Source organism: Archocentrus centrarchus, chromosome 9 (assembly GCF_007364275.1).
Source record: "Archocentrus centrarchus isolate MPI-CPG fArcCen1 chromosome 9, fArcCen1, whole genome shotgun sequence".
Classification (NCBI taxonomy): domain Eukaryota; kingdom Metazoa; phylum Chordata; class Actinopteri; order Cichliformes; family Cichlidae; genus Archocentrus; species Archocentrus centrarchus.
The window spans coordinates 13,756,547-13,776,152 of NC_044354.1; the positions used below are offsets into that span (position 1 = coordinate 13,756,547).

The 19,606-nt window shown below is 40.6% G+C and overlaps 1 protein-coding gene across 2 annotated transcripts in view; it reads left to right on the forward strand.

Annotated features, from left to right (window-relative positions):
• Window positions 1-18,816, forward strand: part of LOC115785864 (eosinophil peroxidase-like) — a 72,467-nt gene extending 53,651 nt beyond the window's left edge. Inside the window, exons 1-15 of one of the 2 annotated variants that reach the window (XM_030737778.1) lie at window positions 11,928-11,996; window positions 12,291-12,375; window positions 12,506-12,678; window positions 12,773-12,905; window positions 13,100-13,229; window positions 13,338-13,544; window positions 13,634-13,994; window positions 14,104-14,264; window positions 14,345-14,603; window positions 14,686-14,856; window positions 17,028-17,265; window positions 17,385-17,584; window positions 17,682-17,711; window positions 17,797-17,829; window positions 17,955-18,774. In XM_030737778.1, the coding sequence (XP_030593638.1) occupies window positions 11,930-11,996; window positions 12,291-12,375; window positions 12,506-12,678; window positions 12,773-12,905; window positions 13,100-13,229; window positions 13,338-13,544; window positions 13,634-13,994; window positions 14,104-14,264; window positions 14,345-14,603; window positions 14,686-14,856; window positions 17,028-17,265; window positions 17,385-17,584; window positions 17,682-17,711; window positions 17,797-17,829; window positions 17,955-18,382 (2,676 nt within the window). In that variant the 5' untranslated portion in view covers window positions 11,928-11,929 and the 3' untranslated portion in view covers window positions 18,383-18,774. Of the gene's footprint in view, window positions 1-11,927; window positions 11,997-12,290; window positions 12,376-12,505; window positions 12,679-12,772; window positions 12,906-13,099; window positions 13,230-13,337; window positions 13,545-13,633; window positions 13,995-14,103; window positions 14,265-14,344; window positions 14,604-14,685; window positions 14,857-17,027; window positions 17,266-17,384; window positions 17,585-17,681; window positions 17,712-17,796; window positions 17,830-17,954 lie in introns of those variants that run through there. The other variant, XM_030737777.1, reaches the window with a different exon arrangement.
• Window positions 18,817-19,606: the final 790 nt, after the last annotated feature.

The window sequence follows — 19,606 nt, forward strand, 5'->3', positions numbered from 1 at the left end:
TAATGCATGTGAACATTCACTGAACGTTATGGGATGTTGTCTGAATGTTCAATGCTAGCTGGGAAGCCACTGCACAGAAGAGGATGATGGTGTGACAGACTTTTTGTTACAGTGAATTAGACTGAAAACTGAGTATGCTTTTCAATGAAAATAATGCTTGTGGTGTCACCAAAATCAAGTTATAGCCTTTGTTTATCTCCCTCAGTCCACTAAAGTTCAGGGTTCACAAAAAACTCCATGACAAAGGCTCACAGACAGAAGCTCACAGACAGAAGCTCACAGACAGAAGCTCACAGCCTTATTGGAAAAAGGGACAAAAGCTGAAAACTTCCAAAAATATATTTCCAACTAGATAATTCAAATTTATAAATTAGAATGATTTCTTGTGAGATTAGTCTTGTTTGAATGTTTCGCTGTAGAAATAAAAATATGTTGGTTACAACTTGGGAGGGGTAGACCACTTGTGAATACTGGTGACCACTGGTGAGTACTTGAATTGCATTTGTATGACTCACAGAAACCTCCTTTACATATGAGAGCCTGCCCTAGACCTGAGGAGAGGGGGGAGCTGAGGGAGCACTGACACAGAGAGTTCACGGCAGTTTCCCTACAGTTTACTGTTCTGGCCAAAGCCTCCTGCTGAGAGCCCTAAAACTCAAGGCGCGCGTCAATATTACATACAAGAAACTGTCGAAAAACCCACTTTTCATGCAGTGCCATACTCACATTCACACCTATGGGCAATTTAGAGTTTCCAATTAACCTAACCCCAGTAAGTCTTTGGACTGTGGGAGGAAACCGGAGTACCTGGAGAAAACCCACGCAGACATGGGGAGAACATGCAAACTCCACACAGAGAGAGAGAGGGAGGGGCCTGGGCCAAGGTAGACTTGAACCCAGGCCTTCCAGATGGTATTCTAACTGTGAGGCAGTAGTGCTAACCACCGCACCGCCCCACATACAAATATCCCTTTCAAAAACAGCAAACTAATATGTAAATGCATGAGAAATGAAACTCAGTACAGTAGAAGGGAGGTGCTCAGTTCATCATATGAAGCAAGTTAGTTATCTTTTGGGCTGCCAAACCTAGCCATAGCTTTCCTTATATATTTTTCTTTTTTGATTCTAACACTTCACTAAACTCACAAGCATTTGTCATGCAATGCTAGGTATTTATTAAAGTGAGTATTATATACAACAAGAGTCAGATATTAAGTATTTGGATCTTTCTCCCATTAATTGTTGTTTTGGCAGAAGTTTCCATATTTTGTAGTACAGATCAGAGAAAAGAAAAGCAAACTATACAAAAGTGATTTGTGGTTTCCATGAGAAAGATTAAGAAACAGTCTGTGCCTCTGCAAAACCTTCTTTTGGCATTGAAAAGCTGCTGACAGGATTTAATGAAGATGCGCAGTGCAAATCTACACTGAAAGGGGTGGACACAGCTGGTATGTTTTAGGCTGGCCTCATTCCATGTGTATTTGTAGGAGTTTCTCCTCTCAGAGCACAAAACTGTTGGAGAATTGGAATGTAGCTCAGTAGCGTACATTATTAAAATGTCTAGATCAACAGTGCACACAGCAATTTTCATGGAGTTTATTTTTTCTCTTTTTCCTTCTCACTACTGGAGCCATAGATAATATATTGACCTATTTTTTCTTAAACTGACAAAACCATAACAAACCAAGAAGCTAAACTATAAGAAAAACCAGTAAACACAATCAGAAATAAAACAAAAACAGAACTACACAAAAAGGAACTAAACACACTGGGTCACCAGCCCACGACAATGACACTAGTGTCCACCAAGAATAGAATAGAATAGAATAGAATAGAATAGAATAGAATGCCTTTATTGTCATTATACAGGACGTACAATAAGATTGGAGACATGTAATTTAAATTAATGTTGCAGAAAGAGCAGGAAAAGCTAGTGGGTTTAAATGTCTAGTTTTCCTGTTTAACATGTTTAAACATGAATTCTGTTATGGGGGGGTTCTGTTTAGTTGTTTAGTGCCATCCCATTCTGTCCCAGTCCCACAACAGATAGATGACTATAACATTACACACCAGTTACACTGAGGTCAATGTATAGAAAGGAAGCCTGTAGACCACCTGTAGATCACAAAGCAATAGCTTAGACTGTAAAGATAATTTATCTGCCATTAATTCTACTGCAGGAGGGAATATATGACTACACTTGCAATATTTAATGACCTCTACTGAACCTCAGATAGCTGATGTGGAAACATACTTCCTGACAGCATGTGGCCAAACTGCATTTTCTACCCTAAGAAGAAGATAATGATAGAATAACATAACATACCATAGCATAAAGATGTCAAAGAGGAAGAGAAGAAATTGTGCTCAGCTTTAACAAAACAGTATATACAAACAAGGCACTCCCATTTTGGGAAATCAGGTATAACAAAAACAGCCCTTGATTTCCTGGCTGTCACCTGTATGTTGTTGTGACATTAGTATTGAAGCTTACCAACTTGGTAGTGATGACAGATTAAGAATCTCAAGTTAGTAACATATGTGGATAATCAAGCTACAAGATTTAAAATTCACTTCTTATATTTAAAATGCTTTGACTATCAAAGGCATCAAGGCACAGATCCAAGAAAACATTTTTTAATGACTGTATCCATTATAATAAATCCTGAAAACAAGTTCTCTTTTTGAGACACCCTGATTACAATACATGTAATACATGTCTACTCAATTTCTGCCACAATGTCATGGCCTCTGGATTTGATCCAGAGCTTTTGGGTTCTGTTATGCTTTGAGTGTTGTGCTGAGTTTGCCTCCCTATGTGGTTGTTTCTCCCTTCCTGTTTTATTTTGGTAATACTTCTGCTCTGTGCTTTATGTTTGGGTTAACTTCCCCTTTAATAATTATGTTAATTGTTCCCAGCCGTGTGCCCAACCGTTTCCCATCCTCACGTTACCCTCAAGTGCATTTAGCACTTGAGGATAACGTGACGATCCTGACACACAGTGGTGTCTTGACACACAATGCATCTGAATGAATTAGAAATGATTACATTATCTTATTTTAAAAGCTTCTGCAAATTGTTCCATTTGTGTGGAGCACAGGAAATAAATGCAGTTTCTCCAGTATCAGAATTAACATGATCATTTTGAAGGATCGGTCGGACTTACTGTTAATTCGATAGTTAAAATGACATGTAAGATATCCAGAGAGTTTGCCAATAACAGCTCTGTAAGCACAAGCAATGCTATTCTCTCCTCACTTCCAGAGATCGCCTTTCTAATATAAGTCATGATCACATAGACAACAAATAACTAGCTTACTATGATACTGTCATGTTCTGCTGGTGCAGGCAAGGCAGAGGACCCCAAAGCAGGACTCAGAGGCAAGAGCTATAATTTAGCTTGGACTTTATTTAAAAAAGTCTGGAAAGGTGCCAGCAGTACATGTTACTGAACTTGAACATAAACATAAGCATAACCACAACCATAACTATGGACATAACAAGAACTAAGAACATGGCATGAGACATGAAGCACACAGCAGAGCGGTGCAGACAACACTGACCATGCAGAGACGAGGAAATGACAACGAATGAGTGGAAACACAGACAATATATACACAAAGGAATAACGAGGGAATGGGCAACAGGTGAGAGCACAGCTGAACATAATACACTGGCAACTCAAGGGGAAGTAAACCTAGATACAAAACACAAGGAACTCAAGATTACCAAAATAAAAACAGGAAGTGACCCAACCTAACACACATGCAAACCTAACACAGAAAACCTGACAGAGGGAATCAAACATTACACAAGGAAACAATGGGAAGGGAAACTAAACACAGAAGGGGCAAAATATGGGAACAAAACAGGCAAGATAAATGGAGAAACCTGAATACATAAATAACTAAATAGATCACCCAACAATAACTGAGAAACTGAACTATAAGAAACACAACCTGAGGAATATAACAAAACAAAACTACACAAGACAAGATACAAAGGACTAAAGACATGAGAACAAAACAGATACACTATAACAGAAAATCATAGTAACCTAAAATCCTAACTCAGAACTGAAAACATAACTCAGACAAGGCGCATAGGGCCACTGGCCCAGGATCATGACAGATACATCAGAATAAATTTCAAAGGTGTTTTTCTTTCTGTAAGAGAGCCTCCCTTTATGGACTTAAGGATGTTAATCCTCAGATTGTTTTAGATGAATAAAAGCATACTATTCTCCTCTGCTGAAATAACATAAGGAAACCTTTACATTTATGAAGAAATAATAACAATGTACATCAGTCGGCAGAAGAAGGTTTGTCAAGTAGGAATAAAAGTTACAAGCAAAGTTAAACTTTTTCCCTCTTAGAAATTTTTTCCCCAACAAGAAATAGTTTCCATTTCTGCAGAGAAGGATGGGGAAGTTTCCTGTGCTTCCATAAATCACACTTTGGTTATTGATCTGTAAATGAGTTTCTTGTTTGTTGTTTGCACTTATATGCTGAATGACACTTCAGAGTACCCACCCTTTTTGGAGTCGCTGGGTGGGGTGCTCGAGGGTGCTCCATCCAGTGACTCCATTGTCCTGCTGGGGGAATTCAACGCTCATGTGGGCAATGACAGCGAGACCTGGAGGGGTATGATTGAGAGGAACGGCCTGCCCAAGCTGAAACCAAATAGTCTCTTGTTATTGGATTTCTGTGCAAACCACAGTTTACCAATAATGAACACCGTGTTCGAACATAATGTCCATAAGGGCACATAGCACTGGGAAACCCTAGGTTGCAGATCAATGATTGATTTTGTAATCGGCTCACCAGATCTGCGGCCATATGTTCTGGACACTCGGGTGAAGAGAGGAGCTGAGCTGTCAACTGATCACCATCTGGTGGTGAGTTGGATCAGGTGGCGGGGGAGGAAGCTGGACAGCGCACCCTCGTGACACGTTTAGGTGCACTGGGAACACCTGGCAGAAGCCCCAGTCCACAGGATCTTTAACTTCCACCTCTGGCAGAACTTCGACAGTATTCTGAGGGAGGCTGAGGACACTGAGTCCGAATGGACCATGTTCTGCATCTCTGTTGTTGAGGCTGCTGCTCAGAGCTGTGGCTGCAAGGTGGTTGGTACCTGTTGTAGTGGTAATTCCCAAACCAGATGGTGGTTGTCGGAGGTGAAGGGAGCCATCAAGGTGAAGAAGGAGTCGTATCAGACTTGGTTAGCCTGTGGGACTCTGGAGGCAGCTGACAGGTACCGACAGGCCAACCGGAACGCGGCTCGGGCAGTGGCCCATGAAAAAACTTGGCTGTGGGAGGAGTTCGGTGAGGCCATGGAAAAAGACTTTCGGAGGGCATCGAAACGATTCTAGCAAACTGTCAGATGGCTCAGGAAGGGAAAGCGGTGCTCTAATCAAACAGTCTATAGTGCAGGTGGAGTGCTGCTGACTTCAACTGAGGCTGTAGTCAGATGGTGGAAGAAATACTTCGAGGACCTCCTGAATCCCACTGACACGTCTTCTGTAGTGGAAGCAGAGTCTGGGGTTGATGGGGAGGACTCACCCATCACTGGGGGTGAGGTCACTGAGGTTGTTAAGCAGCTCCTTGGTAGCAGGGCTCCTGGGATGGATGAGATTCACCCTGAGTTCCTGAAGGCTCTGGATGTTGTGGGGCTGTCTTGGTTGCCTCTGCAACATTGCGTGGAGATCTGGGGTGGTGGTCCCCATCTTCAAGAAGGGAGACTGGAAGATGTGCGCCAACTTTCGGGGGAACACACTTCTCAGCCTCTTTGGTAAGGTCTATGCCAGGGTGCTAGAAAGGAAGGTCCATCCGTTGGTTGAACTTTGGATTCAAGAGGGAAAATATGGTTTTTGTCCTGGTCGTGGAACACTGAACCAGCTCTTTATTCTCTCAAGGGAGTTCCAGCATGCGTGGGAATTTGCCCAACCAGTCTACATGTGCTTTGTGGACTTGGAGAAGGCATTTGACTGTGTCCCTTGAGGTATCCTGTGGGAATCCTGTGGGTGTCTGGCCTGTTGTTACGGGCCATTCAGTCCCTGTACAACCACAGTGAGAACTTGGTCCATATAGCTGCCAATAAGTTGGACTCGTTTCCTGTGGGTGTTGGACTCTACCAGGGCTGCCCTTTGTCACCGATTCCGTGCATAATTTTTATGGACAAAATTTCTAGGCATAGCTATGTGGCAGAAGGCTTCTGCCTTGATGGCCTCAGAATCGCATTTCTGCTTTTTGCAGATGATATGGTCCTGCTGGCTTCATCAGGTAGTAGCCTCCAGCTCACAGTGGAACGATTTGCAGCCGAGTATGAAGCCGCTGGTATGAGAATCAGCACCTCTAAGTCTGAGGCCATGGTCCTCAGCTGGAAAAAGGTGGCGTGCCCGCTCCAGCTCAGGGCTGAGTTCCTACCCCAGATGGGGGAGTTGAAGTATCTTTGGGTCTTGAGTGATGGGAGAGCTGAACGTGAGATTGACAGACGGATTCGGGGTGCATCTGCAGTGATGTGGACACTACACTGTCGTGGTGAAGAGGAAGCTGAGCATAAAAGTGAAGCTGTCAATTTACCAGTTGATCTAAGTCCCTACCCTCACCTGTGGTCACGAGCTTTGGGTAGTGACCGAAAGAATAAGATTGTGAATACAAGTGGCAGAAATGAGCTTCCTCCGAAGAGTGGCTGGCCTCTCCCTGAGGAGTGAGGAGTGAGGAGTGTGGCCATTTGGGAGGGGCTCAGACTAGATCCGCTGCTCCACTACAACAAGAGGAGCCAGTTGAGGTGGCTCGGATTAGGATGCCTCCTGGGCGCCTCTTGGGTGAGGTGTTCTGGGCATGTCCTTTTGGGAGGAGGCTCTGGGGAAGTCCCAGGACACTTTAACTTTAATTTTGTTGGTCTGGAACCAAGATGCTGCTCGCTTACTGGTGTGGTTGGGGTCATTGTCTCATTGAAATACCCATTTCAAGGGCATTTCCTTTTCAGCATAAGGCAACATGACCTCTTCAAGGATTTTGATATATGCAAGGTGATCCATGATCCCTGGTATGCAATAAATAGGGCTGACACCATAGTAAGAGAAACATTTGAATATCATGATGCTTGCACCACCAATGTTCACTGTCTTCAGAGCATACTGTGGCTTGAATTCAGTGCTTGTGTCATGGTCCTGGGCCGGTGGCCCAGCGTTTTGAGTTTCTTTTGTGTAGCTTTCTTTGTTATACTTTTTAGGTTATGTTTCTTATAGTTATATTGTTTGAGTATGAGGTTTAGTTTCCCTTGTTGTTTTGTGAATGTTCTCTTTGTCAAGTTTTCAGTGTTAGGTCTGCGTCTGTTATGTGTAGTCAGTTCCTGTTTTATTTTGACAGTCTCGTGTTCCCTGTGTTTGGTGTTTAGTTTTTCTTCCCCTTTGTCATTAGGTTCATTTGGTTCACCTGGCTTCCCCAGTTGTTTCCACTTGTCCTAATCCCCTTGTGTGTATTTAAGCCCTGAGTCTTCCTTTGTTCATTGTTGCGTCGTCGTCATTGTTTTCCCCCAGTGTTCCCTTCCTAGCTGTGTGTTTTGGATTTTGCTTTTGCTTTCTCCCAGGCTTCTAGTTTGTTTATTGCCTTGGTTGAGAATTTGGGTTTTTGTATTTTGTATTTTTCGAGTCCCTGTAAATAAGTTTTAGTTCACGTCTGCGTATGTCCTGCACTTGGGTCCTCTCCTTCCGCACACAGCCCCTCACCGTGACAGCTTGGGGGTCATTTACAAACTGTCTGGGGCCCTTGGATCAAAAAAAGAACAATGTTAATTTCATCAGTCCACAAAATGTTTCTACATTTCTCTACAGGTCAGTCAATGTGTTCTTTGGCAAACTGTAACCTCTTAGCACATGCCTTTTTTTTTCCACGGTGGGACTTTATGGGGGCTTCTTGCTGACAGATTAGCTTCACACAGGTGTCTTTTACTTGTCACAGTTCTCACAGGTAACATCAGACTGTCTTTGATCACCCTGGAGCTGATCATTGGCTGAGTCTTTGCCATCCTGGCTATTCTTAGATCCATTTGAATTGTAGTCTTCCGTTTTTGTCCATTTCTCTCTGGCTTTGCTTTCCATTTTAGAGCACTGGAGCTCATTTTAGCCGAGCAGCCTATCATTTTCTGCACTACTTTATATGTTTTCTCGTTTTCAATCAACATTTTAAAGAACACTTTTCTTTTGAACAATGTCTGGAACGGCCCATTTTTCTCAGGTTTTCAGTGAGACATGCATGTACAACATGTATTGGCTTCATCCTTAAATAAGGGCCACCTGAGTGACGCCTTTTTTTTTACAGAATGAATGACCTCACTGATTGGACTCTACACTGCTATTTTGAACACACCCCTTTCTATTAATTATTCAATTAAACAGACTCAGGAGTATGTATATCATGAATGTTGGGTCTGTTGGTTTTCTATGACTCTACTACACCTACTGGTAAATTGTTTGCCATGTAGTAATATGATTTCTACCAAAAAGATTGATTGATCTGGTTACTCGTGTTGGACTGCTATTATTTTGAACACAACTGTAATAAAGTTTCCAATGAGTGTATATGAATGTCAGTGAAGATCATATAACAACATCTAACATATACTACTTATGAAGCATTGCCACCTAACACACCAGCTTGCTATTTGTCTTCTTGAAAATACAGGTATCTCTTAAATATATAAATTATATGGCAAACAGTGTCATTGTAGCTTGAACATCTTTAGAAGATTTATTTATTATTGCTACATTATTATTATTTAGTCAGATAAACACTGTTTATGATTATTAAAAGTAAATTACTGTCCTCTTGTTGCAGATGACGTGACTGACCTCTGCCATGGTGACACTCACTGGGTCACTGCTTACATTTTATGTGTCCTCCTCAGGTTCTGTTTAAAAAAATATGCAAAATATAAAAAAAATTAAATGCAAAGTGAAAAACGTAACAGAACATGTAAACACTGAAAACGACTTATTGTAGTTCTAAGGCATGATGGCCTGCTTTATAATCTGAGTGTTGCAACCATTACTAATTTGTACAACCATTTTCCCTTAATATTTGTGTATCCTTTTTTGTCTAATTCAGATTGGCGGTGACACCTGAAAACTGTGGGACCACAGAAGTTGTGCCGAGCATGAGCAAAAATGGAAATTGTTTGTCAAGCATGCCAGTAAAAAGTTTAGGGTTTCTAGGTTTTCTTCCAGGGTTTTCAATTGGTTTTTGCTTTGTATCCTTGTATCCTCATTTATTTATTTAGTTGTTCATGTTTTTGATTCTGGATGTGTTTAATTGTTGTTCCTAGCTTTTCATGTATGGTTTGTTTGATGTTTGCTTGTGTGATTATTTCACTTTTTGGCAGCCGTTCATTTTTTGGCACAACACATAGTATTTGATAAAAAAAAAATTCAGATGTCTAAATGACTTGGTGGGTTATAATATGCCAAACATGGCTCTCATAAATGATAGCAAGTTGTTTTGAGCTAGAAAGAACATTCCTGTCACAAAATAGAAGCTGCAATCAGTTTTTGGTAAAGTGACTTTTAGATCTCTTTGATTTATCCAAGTAAAAAGTCTCAGTGACTTTAAGATCTATTTTTCAAGAGCGATCTGGCCAAGAGGGCAGCAGTTCTATTTAGATGTTTGAAGTGGCCAAAAATGACTGGATTGACAACAGTCTAGAAGACAGAATAGGTACAAAATCAGCAGTCATAAGGATACTTGCAAAACAGGTCATTTCCTTATTCCACATATAATCTCTTTGTAAATTATACTGACTACAGTCTATTTACCAAAAGATAAGCAAAGACATCATATTAAACAAAAAAACACACAAATAAAAGCAGCCAAAAAAAAAAAAATCAGACTCATGGGTGTAACAAGCAAGTTTTACCTTTTAGTTAATGTTTATCTATTAAAAATAACATTACAGCTCCAAACTTTCTTTAAAGAAAGAACGTTTTTATCACCCGTCTTCAGGCTTTACTGTAGCCATGAAGGCAAACTGCATAGCAAATAAAATTAAGAAGTCTACTCTGCACTGCATCCCAACAGGAAGGATATAGTTGATGGGTTTACAATGAGAGAGCTCGCCTTGGCCTTCAAAGTGCCAGCAGGGAGACACGCAGTTTAAAAACTTGATCAAATTCATTACATTAGGGGCTGTTTATTACACCAACATGTCCGTAACAAATTTACCTTTCTGTCTTTACTTTCATACCATGAAATATTTTACTAATGAAAAGATTAATGACAAGCGGAGAATAATTCAAAAAGGCCCGGCAGCCTATTCTACATATGAGCTGGGAGAGTTGGGCCTTTAAACACTGAACTGCAGTGAGTGGAGGATGGAAACTCTAAATTGCCCATAGGTGTGAATGTGAGTATGGATGTTGTCTGTCTCTCTGTGTTAGCCCTGCGACAGGCTAGCGACCTGCACAGGGTGGACCCTGCCTCTCGCCCCATGTCACCTGGGATAGCCCCCCTCCCGTGACCCCAAACAGGATAAGCAGAAGAGGATGGATGGTGATGTTTCACTTTCAGTTCTTTGGCAAGGAGTGGCCCACGTGAAAAAGTGTTTTGACTGAGAATACCGATGAAAAGAACAATAAGGACCTCACCTTGTTTACAGTCCATCGAGCATTCCACGGGCTTCCTGGATCACTCGAACTGCCAGTCTAAGATGTGCCTCCCATACAGACAGTTTAAGAGTTTGTAAAAGGTTCAGAGCTGTGTTTTTTGTTTTGTTTTTTAATATCCTGGTAGCCAAAGTTTGTTCTCTGCAGCATTTTTAATGCACATGCACGATACCATGTTAGCACACAAAGACACTCTCGCACTCACTGTAGCAAAATATTGTTTTTTACTTTCTTTGTAAATGCTAATTTTACTTAATAAGTGTTGTAGAACTTGTCTTAGTGTGGTTTATGAGGCTGTGTCGGTGTTAGTAGGCCTATGTAGCAACAGCAGTGTGCATGATGCGTTTCAGTCAAATTAAATGTGTTGGAGAATTACAGAACGAACATAAAAATCCAGAAAATCAGGTGAAACATGCCTGTAAATTGCATCCACAAATCCGCAAAGCGAACCTGCAGTCACTTCTTATGCCAGAATAGAAATGTTCCAGCTGATTGTAGATATTAATATTGATGCAGGAAATTGTCTCCTTCTCACTGGTGATGAAGATGGGAGTTTCCATTTTTAAGTTCCAATCTCATAAGATGTTTCTTTCACCAAAGCTGGAAAACCTACATATCTGATATTGTGTTTCTTTATTTGTTGAGCATTGTGTAGATAATAACCACCGACTGAAATAAAATAAAATAGAACTGTTTAAAAATACTTTTCCTTTAGGAAAAGTGGAAAAATATTTTTAAACCGTTCTTTTTTATAGACAACCCTCCCGACCCAGTAAAAGATAAGCAAAAGAGAATGGATGGATGGATGGATGGAAATTGAAAATGTCAAAAATGTTGTTATCTCGCTTTCTCAAAGCGACTAATTGATGGAGAAATATATTTCCAGTAAAGATGCTCCAGAGGAGGAACCAGGAAGGAGAAAATTCATGTTTTATCTAAGCAGAATTCCTCTCTGCAGATGTTGCATGAAATAACACCTTTGTCCTTTGGCTCTATAAAAACAAGCTGTGACTCTGAGCAGCTCAGACTTCCAGCAAGCAGCTGATAGATCAAGGTGGATGCTCCAGAACATTAGAACACAAAAGAAAAAAAGAATACAAAGACCTTACTCTCACAGGTACATTCTCATCATTTTCATTAATTAAATAATCAATTGTTTAAAGTTATTTGGTTTTGATTCATATTGTAACTACAGGTTTTGAAGAAATAACAACAAAAAAAAAAAAACGAACTAATACCTATGTGATATTTCTCTTTGTTCTGCAGAGATGAATCGCTTCCTGTGCCTACTGGCTGTAGGCCTCTACCTGTGCTTGCAATGCCAGATGAATGAAGGTGAGCCTAACCTCTGTCTTCTGACAGCTGTAAAGAGCTTATGCGCATTCATCACTGAAATTATTTTAAATAATCACATCCTTCTACCATCTGCAATATCTATTTTCTACATAATTGATGAGATGTCAAAGAAATAAATAAATGGTTTTTTTCCTGTCTTCAATTTAATTTGTGTAAAATGCAGTAATTGTGTCAAACAAATATTTTCATGGATTATGTGGAGTGTCCCATTGTCCCTCGTTATTATAAATGAAGCAAAGAGTAAATTAAACAAAACATTTTCTCTTTTTTCAGCACATTTGGGCCGGAGCTACATTGAAAAAACTGTGCTGGCAGCAAAGGCCAAAGTGGACGCAGCCTATCGGTATTCAAGGCAACAGTGAGTGCACAGATCTCTTAAACTACTGTACATTCTTCAGCCCCTGAAGGACACAGCAGCAAAAATCTATCAAAGTGTAGAATAGTCTTAATGAAAGATTTTATAAATGTGACCTCCCCACACATCACAGGAGCGTGGACCGTGTGAAGAGGGGCGCACGTTACGAGGATGTTGTGCGGCTACTGAAGCAGCCCAGAGGAGTCTCCCGCATTGTTGTGCGCTCTGCTGATTACCTGGCTGCTTCTTTGCAAATGATCACTGATAATCTTGAAAGGCGTCACAAACGCTCCGTAAATGCCACAGGTGTGTATCTGAAATGTTTCTTTTTATTTATTTTTTACATTTTCCAGACATGTAGCCTTAAAACTAATTTAGATTCCTTGGCTGTCTTATTCAGATTTCCTCTCTGATCATGATGTGGAGGCCCTTGTTGAGCTCACAGGCTGCTCTCCAAGTCAGCGCATCCCTGCTTGTGAGAAAAATCAAAATTTTCTCACGTTTCGCACTGCAAGTGGCGTCTGCAACAACAGGTGAGGCAGTTATTTCTAACATTTCAAGTTATAAAAGAATAATTTCCTGCGCAGTGAGCTTTCATTTGAGCAAGTCAGATTGCTATTTGGTACTCATTATGATGTCCATTATTTGGGTCTTGGATGATGACTTTTGTTGCACACTGTGTCCCTTTCAAACCATAGAATACAGTGTATTTGTTCCTCTCACTTAGGAGAAACACCCGCTGGGGGGCCTCCAACATACCTTTTCTCCGCTTGGTCCCTCCTGTGTATGAGAATGGTTTTTCTACACCTAAAGGCTGGACCCCTGATCGTCCTATCAACGGTCATGTTCTTCCCCTGGTAATACACTTTAGAATAATATCCTTCCTGGTCACACTGCGAAATGCAAAAAAATATGTGCATAAATCCTCTCACCAAAGTGTTAATTTTCCACATCCTTATCCACAGGTAAGAAACGTGTCCAACCGCATTTTGGCAACAGCTATCTCTCAAGTAGAGAATGACCCAAACTACACGTTCCTGCTGACATTCTTTGCCCAGATCATTGACCACGACCTGACCTTCACCCCTGCCTCTCCATCCATTACCCCATATGTTGGCAGCCCTGATTGTGACACAAGTTGTGTGCACAAAGAGCCCTGCTTCCCCATTCTAGTCAGTGCCATTGCATTACTCAGAAAAAAACACATTTACATACAAATGCATGCAGGGTGAGTACTGAGTGCCTCTTGTCATCCAAACAGATTCCCAGCACTGACCCCCGGTTTGGCATTAATTCAAAGCAGTGCTTGCCCTTCACCCGCTCAGCTCCAGCTTGTGGCACCGGAACCGATTGTTTGAACTTCGACGAGATCACTGTCCGTCAGCAGATCAACACTCTCACATCCTTCGTTGATGGAAGTCAGGTCTACGGTTCAGATGATGCCAAAGCTCGCTTACTTCGGGACTTCTCCACAGATGAGGGACTTTTGAGAGTCAATGATCGGTTTAAAGACAACGGCCGTGAGCTTCTGCCCTTCGACACAGCGAGCATCAATCCGTGTGCCACCCGAGCTCGGACTACCAATGATTCCACTGCCCAGGAGGTGCCCTGCTTTATCGCTGGTGAATACTTTCAAATTTACTGACATTCACATTTATAAAGTGTTCAATTGAGTCTAAGCATTGCACAGAACCAACAAAACTTTTTTTTAAGTTTACTGTGATTTTTAAGGTGATGACCGCTCAAATGAGAACATTGCACTGACCTCTATGCAAACACTCCTGATGCGTGAGCACAACCGACTGGCACGCGCTCTGGCACTCCTCAATCCACAATGGAATGGAGAGAGACTCTACCAGGAGGCCCGCAAGATTGTGGGTGCATATATAGAGGTTAGAGAGGAGCGTGAATGATCTTAATTATACATAATTAAAATGTTTATGGAGTTGCTGAGTCTATTTTTGTCTTTCAGGTGTTCTTATTCAGAGACGACTTACCGCACATTGTTGGCCCAGAGATCATGGCCACCCATCTGTCCACCTACCCTGGCTATAATAGCAGCGTGGATCCCACCATCGCCAGTGTATTCGCCACAGCTGCTTACCGTTTTGCTCACATCACGATTCAGCCTTTCATTTTCCGTTTTAATGAGACGTACCAGGAGCACCCTCGGTACCCCAGCCCACTGCTGCACAAATCCTTTTTCTCACCATGGAGGGTCATCTTTGAAGGTAGCGCCTAAACCTTCATCTTCTTAGTCCTATAGATAAAATGAATGAATTTTTAGAAATGAAATTATATCATGTTTGTCAGGTGGTGTGGACCCTATCCTAAGAGGATTGATGGGTCACCCGGCTAAGCTGGGGGCTCAGGAGCACTTGCTGAGCGATGAGCTGAGGGACCACTTGTTTCAATTCTCCTCTAATGTGGCTATGGATCTAGCTTCGCTGAATATGCAGAGAGGAAGAGACCATGGACTCCCTGGTATTTATTTAATCCTTGTACATATAATTCATTATAATACATTAAAAGTAGAGATTGACATCAGAATGCAATCAATCAATCAATCAATCAATCAATCAATCTATCAATCAATCAGTCAATCAATCAATCAATCAATCAATCAATCAATCAATCAATCAATCAATCAATCAAAATACTTTATTATCCCCAAGGGGCAATTTGTTTTGCAGTCAACAGCAAGAATAAATAAATCTACAGGAGGGCAAGATCATTAAGACTTACACTTGCCACTCAAGAAAAACCTTCGTTTTTCTTGAGTTCTTGAGGCTCAGAAAACCTCAGAAAACCAAACCAGCAGATTAAAGAAAAAGTAAAAACACACTCAATAAAACAAGAATAAAACATTTTCACAAAAATATTATCCACGTTAAAACCTCTAAGTTTCCGAAACAAATGCATATGCTGATGAGCCTTTGCACAAATGGCATCTGTATTTGCATCAAATGACAGTTTGTTGTCCAGTACAGTACCCAAATATTTGTATTTTTCCACGATTTCTATTTCCTGGCCATGAATATGAACAGCAGGTAAGGATGAGGTTTTCCGACAAAAGTCGGTGGTCATTTCCATTGTTTTGATGCATTTATGTCCAAGAAGAAATTCCCACAACATGTTACAAAATCGTCTATAACCGGGCCATGGTCAGGATCTGCAACATGGAGAAGAGAAATGATCACTGGGTCATCTGCATATTTAGTTATGGATCTGTTCTGATAGTGGCTCTGGCACTCATTTGTGTAGAGAACAAATAAAAGTGGAGTGAGGACATATCCCTGAGGGGAACCAGTGGAGGATAAAAGCAAATCTGATAAAATGCTGTTGACTCACACTTTCTGTGGTCTATCCGTTAAAAAAATCCATGAGCCAAGATACCAGACCAGAATAAGACGTCTCGCTAAGATATGGGGCTGAATGCTATTAAAAGCAGATGAAAAATCTATAAAAACCAAACGTGAAAAATTACGAGCACCATCCAGATGCTCCAGAACCTTGCGGAGCAAAGTGCACACAGCATCCTCCACACACCTACCTGTTCTATAGGCAAATTGGAGGGGTCTAATTTTCTCTCAGTGGCACAAAAGATTTCATTTCTCACAAGTTTCTCAAATATTTTCATTACAAGAGAAGGTAAAGCTACAGGACAATAATCATTTAAGGATTCAGGTGCTTTAACTTTGGGCACCGGTACAATAATAGAGCCCTTCCAAATATGTGGCACTTTATGAAACTCAAGAGACTTTGAGAAAAGAAATAAAAAAATTCCAGCCAATTGCTCTGCACAGTTTTTAAGGAGACACCCATTTATTTTATCTGGGCCTGGACTTTTCTGCTCTTTCACCCCCTTAAATAATTTGAGCACTGATAATCTGTCAGTATTAATAACTGACTGTTTTGGGGAAACATCCCTGTACACAGCCAGTTCTTCATTAAAATTGTGAAAGTTAAAACGATTGTAAAAAATATTCAAATCATTTGCCAGCTCTAAATCAGACATACCTCCAAAAGAAATCTCAACCAACGGAATCAGAAGTCTTCTGAAAGGCTTCTTATTAGGGCCTGTTTTAAAGTCCCTACTCTGGCACAATGTCAGCTTCATTTTGCAGTCCTTAAATGTTAACCTACTTCTGTTTGATTGAGTATGCTTTATCAACAGTGCTTGCTTCAGTTTTTTTAGTTCCTTTTTATCACTGTAAGTCATCCGTGTGTGTGTGTGTGTGTGTGTGTGTGTGTGTAATATTTTTGCTTTTAACTAGCATTGCATATATTATGTCTTTAGTGATTGGAGGATTGGACTGGAGATTGATGAATATTTTATGCTTTGTAGTCTATTTTTATCTGGCACAACTTCATTTTTTGTACTTTATTTATTTTTGTCTCAGAATTATTTAATTTGCTATCTAAATATTCTTAATTTCTTAATCTTTTTGTCATTGACATTTTTTAAATTTCCTTTTTTTATTGCTCATATCAGTCATCAGTTCAACATTTTGAACTCCACTAACTTGTATGCAAGGTGCTATACAAATACACTTTGACTGATTTATAGGATTAGGTTTGCTTATACATATCTAAGGGCTGTACTGCATATGCACAGAAGATTAACTCTCCTAAACTGTATTGATCCTTTTAAGGCTACAACCGGTGGCGCGAATTCTGTGGACTGTCACAGCCACAAACTCTTGAAGAATTGGCTGAAGTGCTCAACAACACAGCTCAGGCCAGGAAGTTTATGGATCTTTATGGCACCCCTGACAACATTGATGTGTGGCTGGGGGGCATATCAGAGCCATTTGTCCCTGGAGGAAGAATGGGACCCCTGTTTGCTTGCCTGCTTGCAAATCAGTTCCAAAGGATTCGCCAGGGAGACAGGTAAGCACACAGGAGATTACACAGCCAACATTGCTGAGGTTCAGAGACTCACTGTTACACTCAGTCTTTAAACTTTAAACATTCAGTGTTTAAACTTTCATAGTGCTGTTCCATTTCAGACATTGGTGGGAGAATGATGGAGTCTTTACTGAGGCTCAGAAGAGCTCACTGAGGAACGCATCACTTGCCCGTATAATCTGTGATAACACTGGTATCACTGAACTCCCTGAAAAACCTTTCCTGTACCGCCCTCGAGGGTCTGGCTACACCCAGTGCAGTAATATCCCCGCCTTTGACCTCAGTCCATGGAAGGAGGGGGGTAAGTTCTGAAATTGTTTCCGACATGTTAGACTCCATAAAGTCAGTGCTGGTATTGGATTATTTCAGAAATAATGATTCCCCTTTCATTTCCTTAGCACAAGGCCCAGTACCATTTCCACCACAAGGTAACTCTACTGCTTCCTGTATTCTAGCTCATGTTAATGTAAACATTTTGAACATACTAATTTTTATCTTTCATTTTTTTTCCAGCACAAGGCCCACGTGGACTTCCTGGACCTCCAGGTAAATCCATTGCTTTCTGTTCTATTTTCCACATTTAAGTTCATATAAAAGTGTTACTATTAACTTATGCTGCAGTGGAAAGGATGTTTTGAAATAATATTGTTCATGTCTTTTTTCACCAAAAGGACCACCTGGCCCCGCTGGCCGCACTGGACCTCCTGGACCTCCTGGCAACCAACTGAAAGCTGCTTTCACAGTGAAACTTGGCAGCAGCTCCCCCAGAGCTGGCTTTCCAGTCATTTTCAGTGATGTAATCTACAATGAACAGAGCAGCTATAACACCCGGAATGGGTTGTTTACATGTGATCAGCCGGGTGTTTATGAGTTTGACTTCAGCCTCACAATCAACAAGAATGCTGCCACTGTGGATCTGCTGAAAAACGGACAGCTTATTCTGCACGCATACACCACAAAGCATACTGGTTACCTGATTGCCAGTGGCAGCATTAATGTTCGACTTAGCAAGGGTGACAAGGTCTGGCTGGTTATAAACCAGGGTGGCAATATCATCAGTAGTGACAGCTACTTCAGCGGGCATCTGCTGTTTGCGTAAAATGTCCACTGACACATAACATCCTCAAAACACCGCAAAAAAATCATTTTTCCCCACTTGTTTTGTAGTGTGCACCTTTTAAAATGTTGCCTGTAGTTTATGATTATTAGTTAGTACTTAGTCCTCAATAGTTAGATTACTAAGATTACAGTCATCCCACTCTAAAGCAATTAAAGGCAGAACAAGCAAATGTGAATCTTGCTGAGAGAAATGCACAAAGTTTTAAAATGCTACACTGTTTAACTGTTTTAAAACGTGTTATTGAAGGAATATGCATAACACACTGATCAGACAAAAAGGGTTTTAATGAAGATTATTTAAAATCATGAGTGAATTATTGTATATTTGTTTGATTAAGTTTTTAATTAGTTATTCAGCTGTCTTTTAAAATCCTAAGAAGTGATTGTGTTCTTAGCCTTTCCTTGATAATGAAATATGATAACCTTTTATATTTTAAAATGTTTTTGGGATTCATGCTTTTGACCATACAGAGTTTGAGTGTAAGCCTTTGAGTTCCTAATAAATAAACATGAGTAGACTGACCTCTGTCTCTGAGTAAATTTTATGATGATGCAAGAGATTATAACATAAAGCATTTTTTTGTTTTGTTTGGTTGTTTGCCTTCTCCGAAAATCACAGCTTAATGTTCCCACGCAGACCAGGAGATGGCGCTGTCGTACAGGTTTTCACTGACAGGAAAGTATGCAGAAACAGCTACTTAGGGATGAAGTTCCTGTGCTAAACATTGTGCATAACGCTGGTTCTTGAGTTAAAACGTAGAATCACCCACCCCCCCCCCCCCCCCCCCCCCCCCCAACAACAACAGCATCAAAAACAACAACAAAACAAATAAGTTAGTTTAATCTTTGCTTTAAAAGGTTTTAAAGTTTGTGATCATTTCCATTTGATCACAGAACCAAAGCAGATTTCTCATTTAAGGACGATTAAGGAGAAAGGTAATGACTCACTGAGATTTCATTTACTTTATCTAAAACATTTTTAGAAGCATATCCCCATGTGTGACTCTGATAAGATGAAGCCAGTTTAATAGTAAGTCCTCTGCATGCTGACATGCACTGATTTTTATTCAAACAACCTGAAAACAGGTAAAGAATTTAACAAATAAAGAAATACAGTGTAAAATTAAAGAGGTACTTCACGGGAGTAAATGTATACAAACCACTTCACCACTTGGAGGTGACACAATCTATTTATTTGATGGAA